General features: G+C 50.3%; 1 protein-coding gene and 1 long non-coding RNA gene across 5 annotated transcripts; both read left to right on the forward strand.

The window, feature by feature from the left end:
* The first annotated feature begins 4,422 nt into the window (after positions 1-4,422).
* On the forward strand, positions 4,423-6,059 carry LOC112872695 (5-epiaristolochene 1,3-dihydroxylase-like). The gene is made up of 2 exons (XM_025935765.1): positions 4,423-5,322; positions 5,424-6,059. The coding sequence occupies exons 1-2, from the start codon at positions 4,423-4,425 to the stop codon at positions 6,057-6,059; spliced, it is 1,536 nt and encodes a 511-aa protein (XP_025791550.1).
* Positions 6,060-9,837: 3,778 nt separating this feature from the next.
* Positions 9,838-11,746, forward strand: LOC112873646. Of its 4 annotated transcripts, none has more exons than XR_003224797.1 (3): positions 9,838-10,285; positions 10,396-11,253; positions 11,412-11,746. It is a non-coding gene; the product is annotated as an uncharacterized LOC112873646 (long non-coding RNA). The 4 variants fall into 4 exon arrangements; XR_003224798.1 differs by having other exon boundaries at positions 10,437-11,253; XR_003224799.1 differs by having other exon boundaries at positions 9,839-11,224.
* Positions 11,747-13,964: the final 2,218 nt, after the last annotated feature.

Raw genomic sequence — 13,964 nt, forward strand, 5'->3', positions numbered from 1 at the left:
ATTTTCCTCCACACCGCGCCGGAAAAGGAAGGAGGCCCACGGGCCACCTGGAGCCTGACCCGATGAAATCAGAAGGCGCGCCGTGCCTGCTTGGCAGGTTGTGACCCAACAAGTGCTGTGGATGTTCTACGCGTGCTGTCATGTATTCGGCGGTTCAGAAGTGAGCACACCACATCTATCTATGTTAACTAGACCTAGGTCCCAGCAGGGATTTCCACATGAGCGAACGGCAAAAGGAGCATTTCTACACTACATAGCCTCGGCCACAAATTTGTCCTTGGCTCCAAGCTCCAGTAGAGCAAAAGATGAAGATAATCCCCAGGGAACGAAACTAACAAAGCCATCTTCAAGCTCATGCTGAAACACGACGTCCTCAAAGCGCGCGATGGAGGCGGGCTCAGTCCCACGAGAGGTAGGTATATCATGGAGTTCGCCAACCCGGCTTCGTTCTTGGGAAGTTCGGGTACGGTTCAGGTTCATCTTCAGCTCCAGCCATGTTATTAGTAGCTTCGGGGTCCGAAAGAACTGCTACTGCCCGTGCTTGTTCTTCATCTTCACCTTCTGCAGCTGCTTTGCCAAAAGAAAAAAGAAAATGAAAACACACTGTCAACCATCTTTCTTTTGGCAACCAACTACATAGCCACATAGATGCAACGTAGGAAATAGGGTATCCGGGCCGGTATCCAGATTACGACAGCTAGTATCCATTATCCCAGAGGGAAATGATATCATTAATCCATTATCAGAGGCATTAAACAGATTTACACCCTTGTGAATTGTGGTGTGGAAATTGCAAGTTCCACCACGTATTCATATTTTCCTTTGGCTCTTAGCTAATAACAAACTCCTAACCAGAGACAATCTGGCAAAGAGACGAGAAGCGGAAGATAAAACTTGTTTGTTTTGCAGTGAGCAAGAAACTGTGCATCATGTCTTTTTTGATTGCTGTGTTGCTAAACTAGCTTGGGAGTCCATTTCTAATGCTTGTTCGGTCGATCTTGGCTCTGATTTTAAATCGGTGGCCAAGTGGTGGATCAGACATGAAAAATGTGCTAGTTTAAATACTTTTACAGCTGCTGTATTATGGTCAATTTGGAGACTAAGGAATGAACTGTGTTCTCAGGGTGTGGCGTGAAGAGACATGAAGACTTTACTGATCAGGATCGTGAGGACGGCGAGAAGATGGAGACCGCTGAGCAGAGAAAAAGATTGGTCGCAGCTGGAGGTGTTTACTGGAAGATTGGAGAACAGGCGACAGCGCTGCCGGAGCTTGGGTGGGTTCCATCGGTACGAGCAACTGGGCTGCCGGAGTACTAACTACTGCGCCGGGACAATCCAGACCAAGCAGGGGGGAGCTGCTGCAAAACGTTACAGAGCAACTTGATCTAGTCCGTAGTGCGTCTCCTGTTTGCTGATCGGAGTTCTAAAACCTGTGCAGCTCTTGTGAGCTTTTGTTTGGCGGGCGCGCCAACACGCCTGAACCTGGAACTCCGAACGCTTTGTTTTGCTGAAATGAAAGCGGGAGAAACCTCTTTTCTAAAAAAAACGAGAAGTATGTAAAGAAAAGGATTGGATGAATATAATAAAGCTTGATTCACTTTCCTGAGTTTGAAAAACCACATGCCAGCAAGATCATGGGCAATCCCCATAACCTTAGCATTATCATTAATTATTACGAAGCAACCCCTATGGGCAAACTGTCCAACAAATCATGTAGCCGCATCATAGAAGTTGCATGATCCTAGCTAAGGCAATTGAAACAAAAAAAATACTAAAACATCACCAAGAAATTAAATTTGCAGGATGTGAAGAAGTTTTCCGAGCCCGTGAACCACAAGGCAAATGCACCGGTTAAAAAGTACAAAAGTGATTGCCAGAATAAAAGGCCATCTGATAATGAGATGCGCGTCGGCTAGTAATAATCTTAGATACCTCCGAACTGAGATGTGGTGCTGCGTCAGCGTGCGCTCATGCTGCTGCCCATCGCCATCAGCTGTGTATCTTGCTGCATGGTAGTACTTGGAAGCTGCTAACAAGGGAGACGGCACCTTGGAGAAGAACATTGGAAGTAGACGCTGATGGATCGGTACCGGTGGAGGATAAAATATGGTAATCCTCATGTATTGTTTGTTTTCCACGTACGTATGTCGGTATGTGACACCGCCAATCACACGCGCTCGGACAGGAAATTACTGCGTAGTCCTACTGTCCTGGCTACGTACACGTGGTATTACAGGTATGGTCCTGCATGCCTATCCAAAATACTGTGAAAACTAACCCAAGCGTTTTCCAGGCCCTAATAAACCGCAGCGCGGCCTCCGGTCCTCATCATCCGGGCTGGCGCGGCCGTCCGTCGATCGATACCTGCGGACCTGCCTGTGAACCAAGTGTGAAGAGAACAGCTTCGGCGGCTGGTCCACTGCATGCATTATGTGATTTGCTCACTGTGAAAATCTCGAAGCGGGTCGACCACAGAGCAAACTAGTATAGCGGATCGGGCCGCTCTTCATGCTGGTAAGTACGACGACGTAGTACTAGCAGAGATCGAGCCGTGCTATCGGATAAGGTGCGCGCGCATGGAGTAGCTCATCATCGTCTTGATATATACCTCCGAGCGAGCGAGAGATCGGGCAGCTGGCCACGGAAGGCATGCGTGAACTCACGCTGCCGCGATCGATCGATGCCCGGCCGCGCGCATCAGAAGTTCCGCGCCGCCGGCCGGCATAGTAGTACGTGGAAGCCGAGGGAGGCGCGGCCGCGCGCGCGGGCGGGCGACTCAGCTTGGACGCCAGCCTGTGGCTACTGGAAAAGACAAGAGGCCGTGCTTCTCCAAGCTTGCGAGTACTATGCAACATCGCTGTCTCACCATTGTCGAGATACAGCAGGGCCATCACGACCACCTTGGCTGGTTGGCTTTGAACGCGATCCACCACGCACAACAATGCAAGGACGGCATTATACTAGTATTATTACAACAACTGATGTGATGCTGCATGTGCTATACGCCTATCCACAAACGTAACCAATGAGATGACGACGCACCGTGCTTAAGCATGCTGTCATGCAGCTGATCAGCGTGCATATCAACATGTGTATAATCAACATTGGGGATTTGGGATAGTTTAGCTAGCTTGACCTGCTACGTACTAATACTCGCTGCTTAAAAAAACGACTTTAGTTCCGGATTTCCAACCAGAACTAAAGTTTTTAGTGTCCGTTGGGCAAAAAAAATAATCATCACAAGCCAATCCATCCCTGCGGTTCGTGGGATTTGAACTTAAAACCTTTTGCCTCGCTTATAGCTTCCTTACCATCCTACATGCACAACGCTTGTAACCCTAATATCCGACATACACAACGTTTGTGATCCTAAATAGGATGCTTTGTTTTTTAAACCTACCGTGAAGGACTCTTTTGTTCTGGTTGGAGCCTAAACATTCCTTCCATCCTCTAGCCGTTGGATCTAAGACTAGTACCTATATTAATCCTGGGTTTAAATGTGGCCGAGACAAATACACAGAATCGATATGGTGTTACGTATAGTAGTGACTCCCTCTAGGTACTCGCTCGTAATACTTTGACTATACGGACACCTCTTGCTACACATTGAAGACCATGTCCAAGACAACAAATATTAGTGAGCAGAGGAGGTGTGCTCGCTCACTCTAATAGTCACCACCAAACGAACGTGAACAGTAGGGAAAACACAACCATTTTATTACCGCCCTGCCTATCCAAATTTCCAACTCTACATAGTTGCTTACGGCACTACAGATCACCAACGTACGTGGCACTGAAAGGTGAAGCCATGTTTAACCTTCAGTACTGCAGGGAGAGGTGATAGTTACCACACGCGTAAGTAAAGTCTACGGAGACCTAGAAACTCCTGCACAATTGCTCTTCTTTGCATATGAAGCCAGAGTGCGCGCGCCTAGCTTTAACCGACGGTGTCCTATTTGACCTTCGTCCTTCGATCACTCACATTTAAGTACTTAACTATTCCTTGCTAGTAACAAATAACTACACCTTTTTGTACTGCCTAAAGGACAAGTCAGGTAAATCTTGGTTACTTTAATTTTAATTCTTATCTTACAAGAAAAAGCTCGGTATGTACAATGGGCCAATCGTTCCAACCGAAGAATCACGAAAGTGAATATATACAATTTTTATATATCACGCTCTACCTCATGTGTGTCCACGTACTAGCTCGCGTTCGTTTCAAAAAAAAAAAAACGTACTAGCTCGCATCGACACTGAGAGGAAACCAGCAGCTATAAATAGAGCCGAGACTTCCACCAGCCACAGCGTCCTAGCAGCCCTAGCTAGCTAGAGCTCAGCTCGCTCCGATCGCCAAAGCAGTGTCAGCCAGTGAGTGACGAAATTATAGTAGAAAAAAAATCGATCGATCTGACACGTACCATCATGAACGACACCATGTACAACGCCATCCTGGTGGCGCTCCTGGCCGTGTCCATCCTCCAGCTCCTTCGCCGGGGGGGCTCCCGGCGCCGCCCGCCGGGGCCGCGCACGCTGCCGGTGATAGGGAGCGTGCACCACGTGGTGAACACGCTGGTGCACCGGCGCCTGCGTGACCTGGCGGCGGCGCACGGCCCCATCATGATGCTCCGGATCGGGCCGATGCCGCTGGTGGTGGTCACCTCTCGGGAGCTCGCGCGCGAGGTGCTCAAGGTGCAGGACCCCAACTTCGCGAACCGGCCGCGGCTGCTCGTCGGCGGCATCTGCGGCTACGGCTGGGCCGACATCATCTTCGCGCCCACCAGCGACTACTGGCGCCGGATCCGCAAGCTTTGCATCCACGAGGTGCTCAGCCCCAGGCGGATCCTCTCCTTCCAGGGCATCCGCGAGGAGGAGGTGCGGCGCCAGGTGGAGGCCATCCGCGCGGCGGCGGCGGCCGGCGCGCCGGTGAACCTCACGCGGATGGTCTACGACATCAGCAGCCGGACCATCTCGAGGTCGTCGTTCGGGGAGGTCAGGGACGACATGCCCGTGTTCCAGGACGCCATCAAGCGCGTCATCGGGCTGTCCAGCGGGTTCAACGTGCCGGACCTGTTCCCGCGGCTCAGGGAGGTGCTCGGCGAGGCCAGCGGGATGAAGCGCAAGCTCCGGGAGATACACCGGACTTTCGACCGGATACTCGTGGACATCATCGAGAAGAGGCGGAGGGAGCGCGCCGCGAGGGTCGCCGCCGGCAAGGAGATCGTCGACGAGAACGTTGTCGACGTCATGCTCACGCTGCAACAGCAAAACGACAACTCATGGGGGTTCCCAGTCACGGACAACACCATCAAAGCTGTCGTCTTGGTATCTTACTGCATCTTCAGTTTTTTTTTTCGTTCTTTTTGTTTTTTTTTTGAAACGGTGATTCGATTCCATCGACCAAATTTGTGCGTACGTACCTGCAGGACATGTTCGCCGGCGGCACGGGGACGTCCGGCTCGTCGACGGAGTGGGCCATGTCGGAGATCGTGCGCAACCCGCGGGTGATGAGGAAGCTCCAGGACGAGATCCGGAGCGCGTTCCGCGGGAAGGAGACCATCACCGAGACGGACCTCCGCAACAGCGACCTCAAGTACCTGAAGCTGGTGATGAAGGAGGCGATCCGGCTGCACCCGGCGGCGCCGTTGCTGGTGCCGCGGGAGAGCATCGCCACGGCGGAGCTCGGCGGGTACGTGGTGCCCGGCGGGTCGCGGATCGTGGTGAACGCGTGGGCGATCTCGCGGGACCCGCGGTACTGGAAGAACCCCGAGGAGTTCCGGCCGGAGCGGTTCGCCGAGGACGGCGCGCCCGACTTCCACGGCCTCCACTTCGAGTTCACGCCGTTCGGGGCCGGCCGGCGGATGTGCCCCGGGTACAACTACGGGCTCGCCGGCATGCAGCTGGCGCTGCTGCAGCTCATGTACCACTTCGACTGGAGGCTGCCCCCCGGCGAGGACGAGGTCGACATGGAGGAGGCCATGGGGCTCGGCGTGCGGAGGAAGAACCCTCTCATGCTCTGCGCGACTCCATACGTCCCTGCTCCGGCGGTGTCCGCCGGCTAGCTGGTCTGCTGGTGCTCGACTTTGGCGTGCACGCAGCATGCCCGGAATAAGCTCAATGTATCATGTGCATATTCACGTTTTGCCGTTGTGTGTACATATCCACAGCTGTGAGTACCATCTGGCATGCTGGACTGGCAAAGCCTTAGGAAAGCAAAGATGCCATTGCTTCCCCACAATCCATACACAATACTACCGTGTATATATATAGTGAGTTCTTTTATTGCTTGATTTTCTATTTGTATTCCTAATGGCAGGCCGAACACCGATCCCGGTTCTTGCCGTCCTGGTGGTCCTCGGCGCCCTCCCCTGGATCATAGCTGCGGCGCCGGCGAACCCTGATGACGCCGCGGCCATGCAATCCATCGCCAACACAACCGGCGCCGCTAAGTCGCTCGGCTGGGGCGTGAAATCGGCCGACCCTTGCGACGGCGCCTGGGCGGGTGGGAGCTGCGACAGCGCCGGCCGCGTCACCTCCATCCGCGCCAGCCGCTCCGGTCTCGTCGGCTGGCTCCACGCGCCCGACCTCAGCAAGCTCACCTTCCTGGCCGAGCTCGACCTCGGCTTCAACAGTCTGACCGGGCAAACCGGCGGCGACCTCCCCCTCCTCCCGGCGCCGCTGCAGCACCTCCGCGCCCTCGACCTCCGCTCCAACCGCTTCCTCGACGTCCCCGACGGCTCCTTCGCTGCCTTCCCCGCCCTCGAGACGATAAACCTCGACGACAACCCCATGGTAGGCCCGAAACTCCGGCAGGACCTGCTCACCTGCTCCAGGCTGCGGAGCTTCTCGGCCAACAACATCAGCTTGTCGCCGTTCCCCGACTACTTGGGCAGCACCGCCGCGTTCCCGGCCCTGGAGAGCCTGTCGCTCGCGAGGAATGCGCTCCACGGCGCCATACCCGCCGGCTTCGGGAGCAACAGCAACATCAAGTTCCTCGACGTTCGTGGCCAGAGCTCAATCCTCACGGGGCGCATAGACCATTCATCGCCGGCATGAAGAGCCTCGTGGAAGTCCGGTTGGATCTCAACTCCTTTTTCAGACCACTCCCTGACGCCACCAACCTTGTGAACCTGCGCGTCTTCGATGCTGCCGGCAACAAGTTGTGCGGGGTGCCCAAGTTCGCCAGCACTGTTTCAGTCGACGTTTCTGCAAACCCAAGAATCGGCAAGCCATGCGGCTAGCTTCTGTACTTTCTTTCTCGTTGTTGCAATTATATTGCAAGGAGCCCTGATAATAAGTTATTCCTGATCGAGTGTGATTCTTAGTCGTTTTTATTTTCTGATACCGTTGAAGAGGAAAAGGAAATAAAATGCGCAGACAGGTCGATGTTTATGCGTTGCGTGGGCGAATTTGCAAATTTGTTCAGTTTATGGTCGCATACGAGTACGCTCTGCAAATGGGCTGGGATCCACACTGTACCCACTCCAGCCCATGTGCAATATATGACAATTAATTTACCCATCCCAATCTGTTCGTCGACGCGCAGAATTCCAAACACACCAAACTGTGACTTCCTTTCATCCCATACCTAACCAAACCAAAAGACTCAGGTAGGTGATTAGAAGAGCTTGTATGATGATGAAGCATCCAAAAATAAGAACAAAAGAACTTCATTCGCTGCAGACTTTAAGCTGAACAAACTGAAATCTGAAAACAACATCATCAGAAAATAGTAGAGGTTTGTCAATTGAACTTTTCAGAAATACTTTTCACTCAAATATATTGGCTTCCATATGCAGGAGTTCTCAGCAGAGGAAAAGAAACTAAGATAATCAGAAGATAATTAAGCTTACAAGTTGAGCAGAATCTTATGCGTTAATATCAAGCCAAGTGCTAAAATATTTTGCATTAATATAACTAGACAAACTAAACCAGAACTTACATGAGGACCAGAACTTCACAAAAGTGCAGGATCTCGACCTCCAAATGATATACTTGTATCTGATAGATTGACCAATATTATTTAAGGACTTATTAGTACTACTGGAACCATGCAGGGAAAAAAATACGATGAAATTTCATCTAGAATGAGTGTGTTGGGCTGTACCTGATGGAATGACCAAGGTAGAAATATTGATCGACTGATCTTCACAAAGATCTTGACCTGCAGTGCAAATGTTAGTATCGGCCTTTACTTGAAAAAAAAATCAAACAACAATGAAATAAGAAACTTTTGCAAATAATCCCTATACCTTCATTATCTACTTCTTTTTCCTTGAACAACCAATCTTTTCCACATAGTAGAGCTTCTAACATTTCAGGAGTTAGTGAGCTTCTGGACTCCCCAAGAATCCTACCTCTAAGGCTAAAGGCTGATTCGGAAGGCACGGTACTAAGAGGTATTGTAAGGAAATCACGTGCCATGGTTGACAAGATCGGGAATTTCAGATTTTGGTGCACAAGTCTTTCTCCGACTTGACTTGAAATTTGCGAACTCTTGTTCCAGCTGTCGTTTTGCAAGCACCGGTGAGTCCACAGTGCTACTCCTCACTTGAATATGCCATAAAGTATGCATCAGCTCTCCTCACACGGTGCTCATACTCTACAAAATATTTCTTCATCCAAACAAGAGCAACATTGACATATGTATGAATCTGATCCGTATTCCTACAAATCTTCTGATAGAAGAACTCCAGATATTCCTTTTTTCCTCTTGGATCTACCAATATAGCAATAACAATACCAATGTTTATATCATAGTTCTTTTTCTTTCTTCGAGCATTGTGCTGATTAGAATCAACATTCAAGCCCCAATACCTTTCAAACTTGATCTTCATGGCTACTGCCAACTCTTCTGGCACTACGCTTGTTTGCCAAGCATAGTCATCCAAGGCCTGCTTAATCAAAATAATCAAAGGTAAGAACATATATGAAGTTGGTTTCCTATCAGCCGATACTGTCTTTGTAGCCTATTCAAAGGTTTTAAGAAACCCACAAATTAACTCAGCTTTTATCCACTCTTGTTTATTTGGATAAATTTCAGCATTTTGATTTGCATAGCTATTGAGGACAACTTTGTATTTGAGTGCTTCTCTACCCATGTCAAGAGCAATACCATATTTTGTAGGAAGATCATTCATCATTGCAATTTGATTGAAAGCTCGAATTCGTGAGGGTGAATAATCAATGTGCTTCAAAAGCTCTTGAATCATCTTTATCCCCTCATGAATAATTTCCATCCCATTCTGAACCAAAGTATTTAGGATATGTGCACAACATCTTACATGCAAATGTGCATCCTCAAACATCAACTTGTGCTTATGAGTATCTATCAACTCCTCACATACGCTAATGTTGTTACTAGCATTATCCACAGTTAGAGTAAACAACTTGTTTCGTACGCCCCATTCAGTTAGGCTACTCACAAGTGTTTCTTCAATGACAAAACTTGTGTGTGGATACTTGATCTTCTTAAAACTTATTATCTTTTTGTTTATCTTGAAGTCAAAAGTGATACAGTGAGCTGTTATACTATATTGTTTGTATTTTTTTCGATGAATGGGGATACCGCATAATTACTCACAACAGGAGTTATTAACGCTCCCACACTTCCATAATGTGGGAGGGATAGGAGCTTTTGCAAGTAAAGGAGTCAGATATCTTCCTGTGGGATTCATATATGTTAAAAAGACAATGCACATGTTTGTTTACTCTGTTGGCTTTCCGTAAATGGTCAAAACCGATGCTCCTCTTGACTTTTCTTCAGAACAGAAAGAAGTGGTCAACATGTTCGGTGAGTCGCTGAGCGGTGGACCCCATGAATCAGGCCTCTTCTGTTCTTGAGCTGCTCTGGTCGGCTGATCCCCTTCCCCAAATCCGTAGCTCCCGAATCCCGAGTCCGCCGACTACTCCCCGGCCCCCGGCAGCCGGACACGACAGCGCACTAGTGCGCGCCGGCGTCCTCCCCGACGGGCTTGCCGGTGGAGTTCCGCCTCTCCATGCTCGTCCTCGAGGCGCTGCTGGCTCTACAGCTCGTGCCGGCGGAATCGGGGTGGAAAAGCTTCGCCTGGCGGAACCTGAAGGAAGAGGGCTCAGTGCAGACTGCAGAGCTGAGACGCGAGCGCTCTGCCGCCTTCTCGGTCCCAGCGCCTCCACCCCGGCCTCAACGCCGCTTCCCTCCCTCTGCTGTCCTAGGAGGCGCGCCCAAGTGGCCACCGCAGGGGGGTGGCATGGTGCCGCACGAAGGCGGCTGCGGCATGAAGCGCAAGTCGGCGCCTTGGAGTTCGAGGTGCGCCTGTGATGCTGCACTCACGCCCCGCTCGAATTGAAAAACTAGCCTGATGTCAGATGCCGATCCTTCCCTTCATCTAACTTTGACCTTTTGTTCACCCTTAACAGATTTCTGCGATTTTAGTTGCTGAAGTTATCAGTTATTTCAGGCTTTATTGTATGGCATTGCATGGTCATTTTGTGGTATAGTTGCACAGAATTGACACTCCATGTATCATCTGGTCCCCTGCTGTGGAGGTGGTGGTGTTCATGGTTAGTACCTTGGTGGTGCTACATCGCCCTCCCCTTCCTGTAAGGTTTATCTCTGCACTAGGTAACTCTTTACACCCTATTTTTGTGTGTTTGAGGTAAATGAGAAGTCATGCATCCTTGATTGACTGTTAACATTGTCATGTTGAAAATTTTGGTTCTATACCAGGAAGTAGCACCGGGTTCAATTCCCTAAGAAATACCATGATGAACCTTGTAGACTGTTTTTCAGAAATTTCTATATCTAAGTTATTCTTTGGTCCAACATGTAGACTGGTTTTGCAGCTTACGTTGGAGTACATGAGATATGCACACGAATGGGTAATATCTAGAACAGTAGCTAGAATTTCAGTATGATCTAATGGAGTATTTTGAATAACTAATATATGACTGTATAGCATACCCATTAATCTTTATTTACAACTTGGACCTGCAAAATGTCACTGGGAGTATGTATCTGTACTACTGATAGGTCTACATTAGATGTCTTGAAAAAGAAGTAGGTAACTTTGTACCTTCTGGTCAACTCATTAACTGTCTAATCTTATTGGTTCATATTTTGTTTACTCAGGCTTGTGGCTAAGAAAAATGATTCATTAATGAAAGTACATTGCGTGCAGTTGCAGGTTCTGGTGCTATGATGCCCAGAATAGCAGTGTTTGCTTAGCCAAGTCTGAATATGTAAGATGTATGTCTCCAGCTAATCTTCTACAACATGTATGTTCAATGTTTGCGCATTTCACAACAACATTACATTTCACTACAGCAGATATCTCCAGATAATATGTAACCATCTGTATGTTCAAAGGTTCTAGTGAACTTTTTTCGTTATTTTTACAAAAAAGGTTGATTGCAGACGATATGTGATTCTGTAGGTGACCTGAAGACAGCCATCTCTTTGTCTGAAAAAGGATCAAACTGGAATCTCAGAAACCAACATTTCGGTCAGATTCTTCTGGTCAATCTATACCACTTTTGGCGAACAAGCACAGGAGGAGCAGGCAAAAGATGCACATGAAGTGCAGCAAGAAGCATCCAGCTACATGGTGATCCTCAACCTTAGGAGTGATCAAAGTTGGGTCATCTATGATGAACAACTGAATTGAGGTAGCTAGTTTAGGCTGTGTGCGATGAAGTTAGTTTGGTCTTCTGGTACTTCTGTACAGACTGAACCTTATTACTACAGCATAAAAAGCTGTTCTGTTTCGCAGCCCCTGTTGCAGAGTTTGATTTGTGATTGCTGTACTGAAACTTACCTAGGAAATAGATTCTTGTACATAAAAATCTGTCTTGAGAACACGAGAGCACGCATTGTGCAGAATCTGTAGCTGAAATTAAACTCGACACATTGATCACAACAGAGTCAACCCAAGTCATGACACACGGAGAGCAGGTCCAACTCAACTCATAAACTAGGATTTCACACACCTGAAGCAGAGGACCATTGAGCACAAGCCACAAGAAGCAGAGGACTATTAAATGCCGGCTAGTCAACATCTAAACACGACGCCGAGCAAACTAGAAGAAGCATAGGGCACTAGCACCGCCGCAGCCGCGACGACAAGGCTTGAACGCTGGTTCCCGGAGATGCCCGGCGGCGAGAAGCTGGAGATGTTCAGCGCCGGGTTCCCCTCCGCACATACCTCCACGTCGCGGCTGAACTTGGGCAGCTTGCCGGCCAGCGCGTTGTCGGAGACGTCGAGGACGCGCAGGGACGGCAGCTGCGTCGCGATGGCCGTCGGAACGCCGCCGCTGATATTGTTCCCGGACAGCGAGATGAATCGAAGTGAGACGAGAGAAGCGAAGGCTGGGTCCATGGTGCCGTTGAGTCCCAGCCGCGACAGGTTGATGCCCTTGACCCTGCGGCGGCCGCCGTTGTCCATGTCCTCACCCCCACAGTGCACGCCGAACCATCCTAAACAGGCGTCGTTGCGCTTCCAGCTTCTCGCCAGGACCTCCGGGAAGTGCAGCGCCGCCGCGATCGCCAGAAGAGTGTTTAGTACTCCTTACGCATTGGCTAGTTAGTTATGCGTGCCGTTTATTTCTGCTTACATGCGCACGAGCTCCGACTTGTGGTGACCGTGCGCTAGGAGGCCGTGGACCGGGAATAGCTCGTTCACGATGCCTGGGATTGCGGACGTGAGCGCACTTGCGGGCGTGGGGATGGACACGCGACAAATCCGCAAGGAGCAGCGGCACGATCCTCATCTCTGCTGTTTCCCTTTCGATAAGAAGAGAAGAGAAAGAACAAAAAGCTGCTCGTTGTACGCAGCGCCAAAAACCACCGTGTGTTCCAAGTGTGTCTAGCGTGCGTTCCGCTGTGTGAGCTCGTCTTCCGTCGAGCTTCCATCCTCGTCGCCGGCGTACATCGCCGGGTCGAGGCCTGACAAAGAGAAGTGACGTCCGGATCACACGGCCCGGGGCCCAGCCGGCAGAAGCTCCCGGTCGCGGTTGCCTCGGCGACATCGTTCTGCACAGTGGTGGCAAACTGCGGCACTGGACCCAGCAGATTGCCGGCGAGGGACACAATTTCCATGTCCGCGGGCATGTGCAGCGGCGGCGGCGGCACAAGGCCGGTCAGCCTGTTGTGTGCCACCGAGAAGACCTGCAGCAGCAGCCCGTCGAGCGTCGGCAGCGGCCCGGTGAAGTTGTTCCGGTCGAGGCGAAGGACCGAGAGGCCGGAGAGGTTGTCGACGAAGCTGATCAGGCCAGACAAGTTGTTGTTGCTCAAGTCTCGCTGGCGAACGACGCCGGCACGGGGCCAACCAGATGGTTGTTGGCGAGAGAGATGTTGCTCAGGTCGGGGAAGGCGGTCGAGTTACCGAGAAAGCCGGCCAATTTCCCGTTGACACGCGCGTTGTTTGCCTCGAACGTCTGCAGCTCGGCGAGGATCCGGAGGTCCGCCGGCAGACTCCATGTCTCAAGCCAAGTGTTGTTGCCGACTGAGAAGTGCTCGAGCTGGGCCTTTCAGAGTCGGACAAAGAGTTTCTTATTAGGCCTTTTTCTCTAGCAGAGTTGGAGCTTGCCGTGAAAGAAATGAAGAGCAATACTGCACCTGGTCCGGATGGTTTTTCTACTCTGTTTTTCAAAGAATTTTGGGAGCAGTGTAAAGGTGTGCTGATGGAAATGCTAAATGTGCTGCATAGGGGGGGACCTGGATTTAGCCAGGCTTAACTACGGGATTATTACACTGGCCCCGAAGGTGAACGGCCCTACCAACATCTAACAATTCCGCCCAATTTGCCTGCTAAATGTAGTGTACAAGATTATCACTAAGGTATTGACCGTGAGATTGACTACGGTGGCAAAGAAGGTGATTGGAGTGAGTCAGACTGCTTTCATTCCGGGGAGGAATATTCTCGATGGGGTGGTTATGGTACATGAAGTGTTACATCAGCTGAAAGTTAAGAAACAACGTGGGATTATTC

Source organism: Panicum hallii, chromosome 9 (assembly GCF_002211085.1).
Source record: "Panicum hallii strain FIL2 chromosome 9, PHallii_v3.1, whole genome shotgun sequence".
NCBI lineage: Eukaryota > Viridiplantae > Streptophyta > Magnoliopsida > Poales > Poaceae > Panicum > Panicum hallii.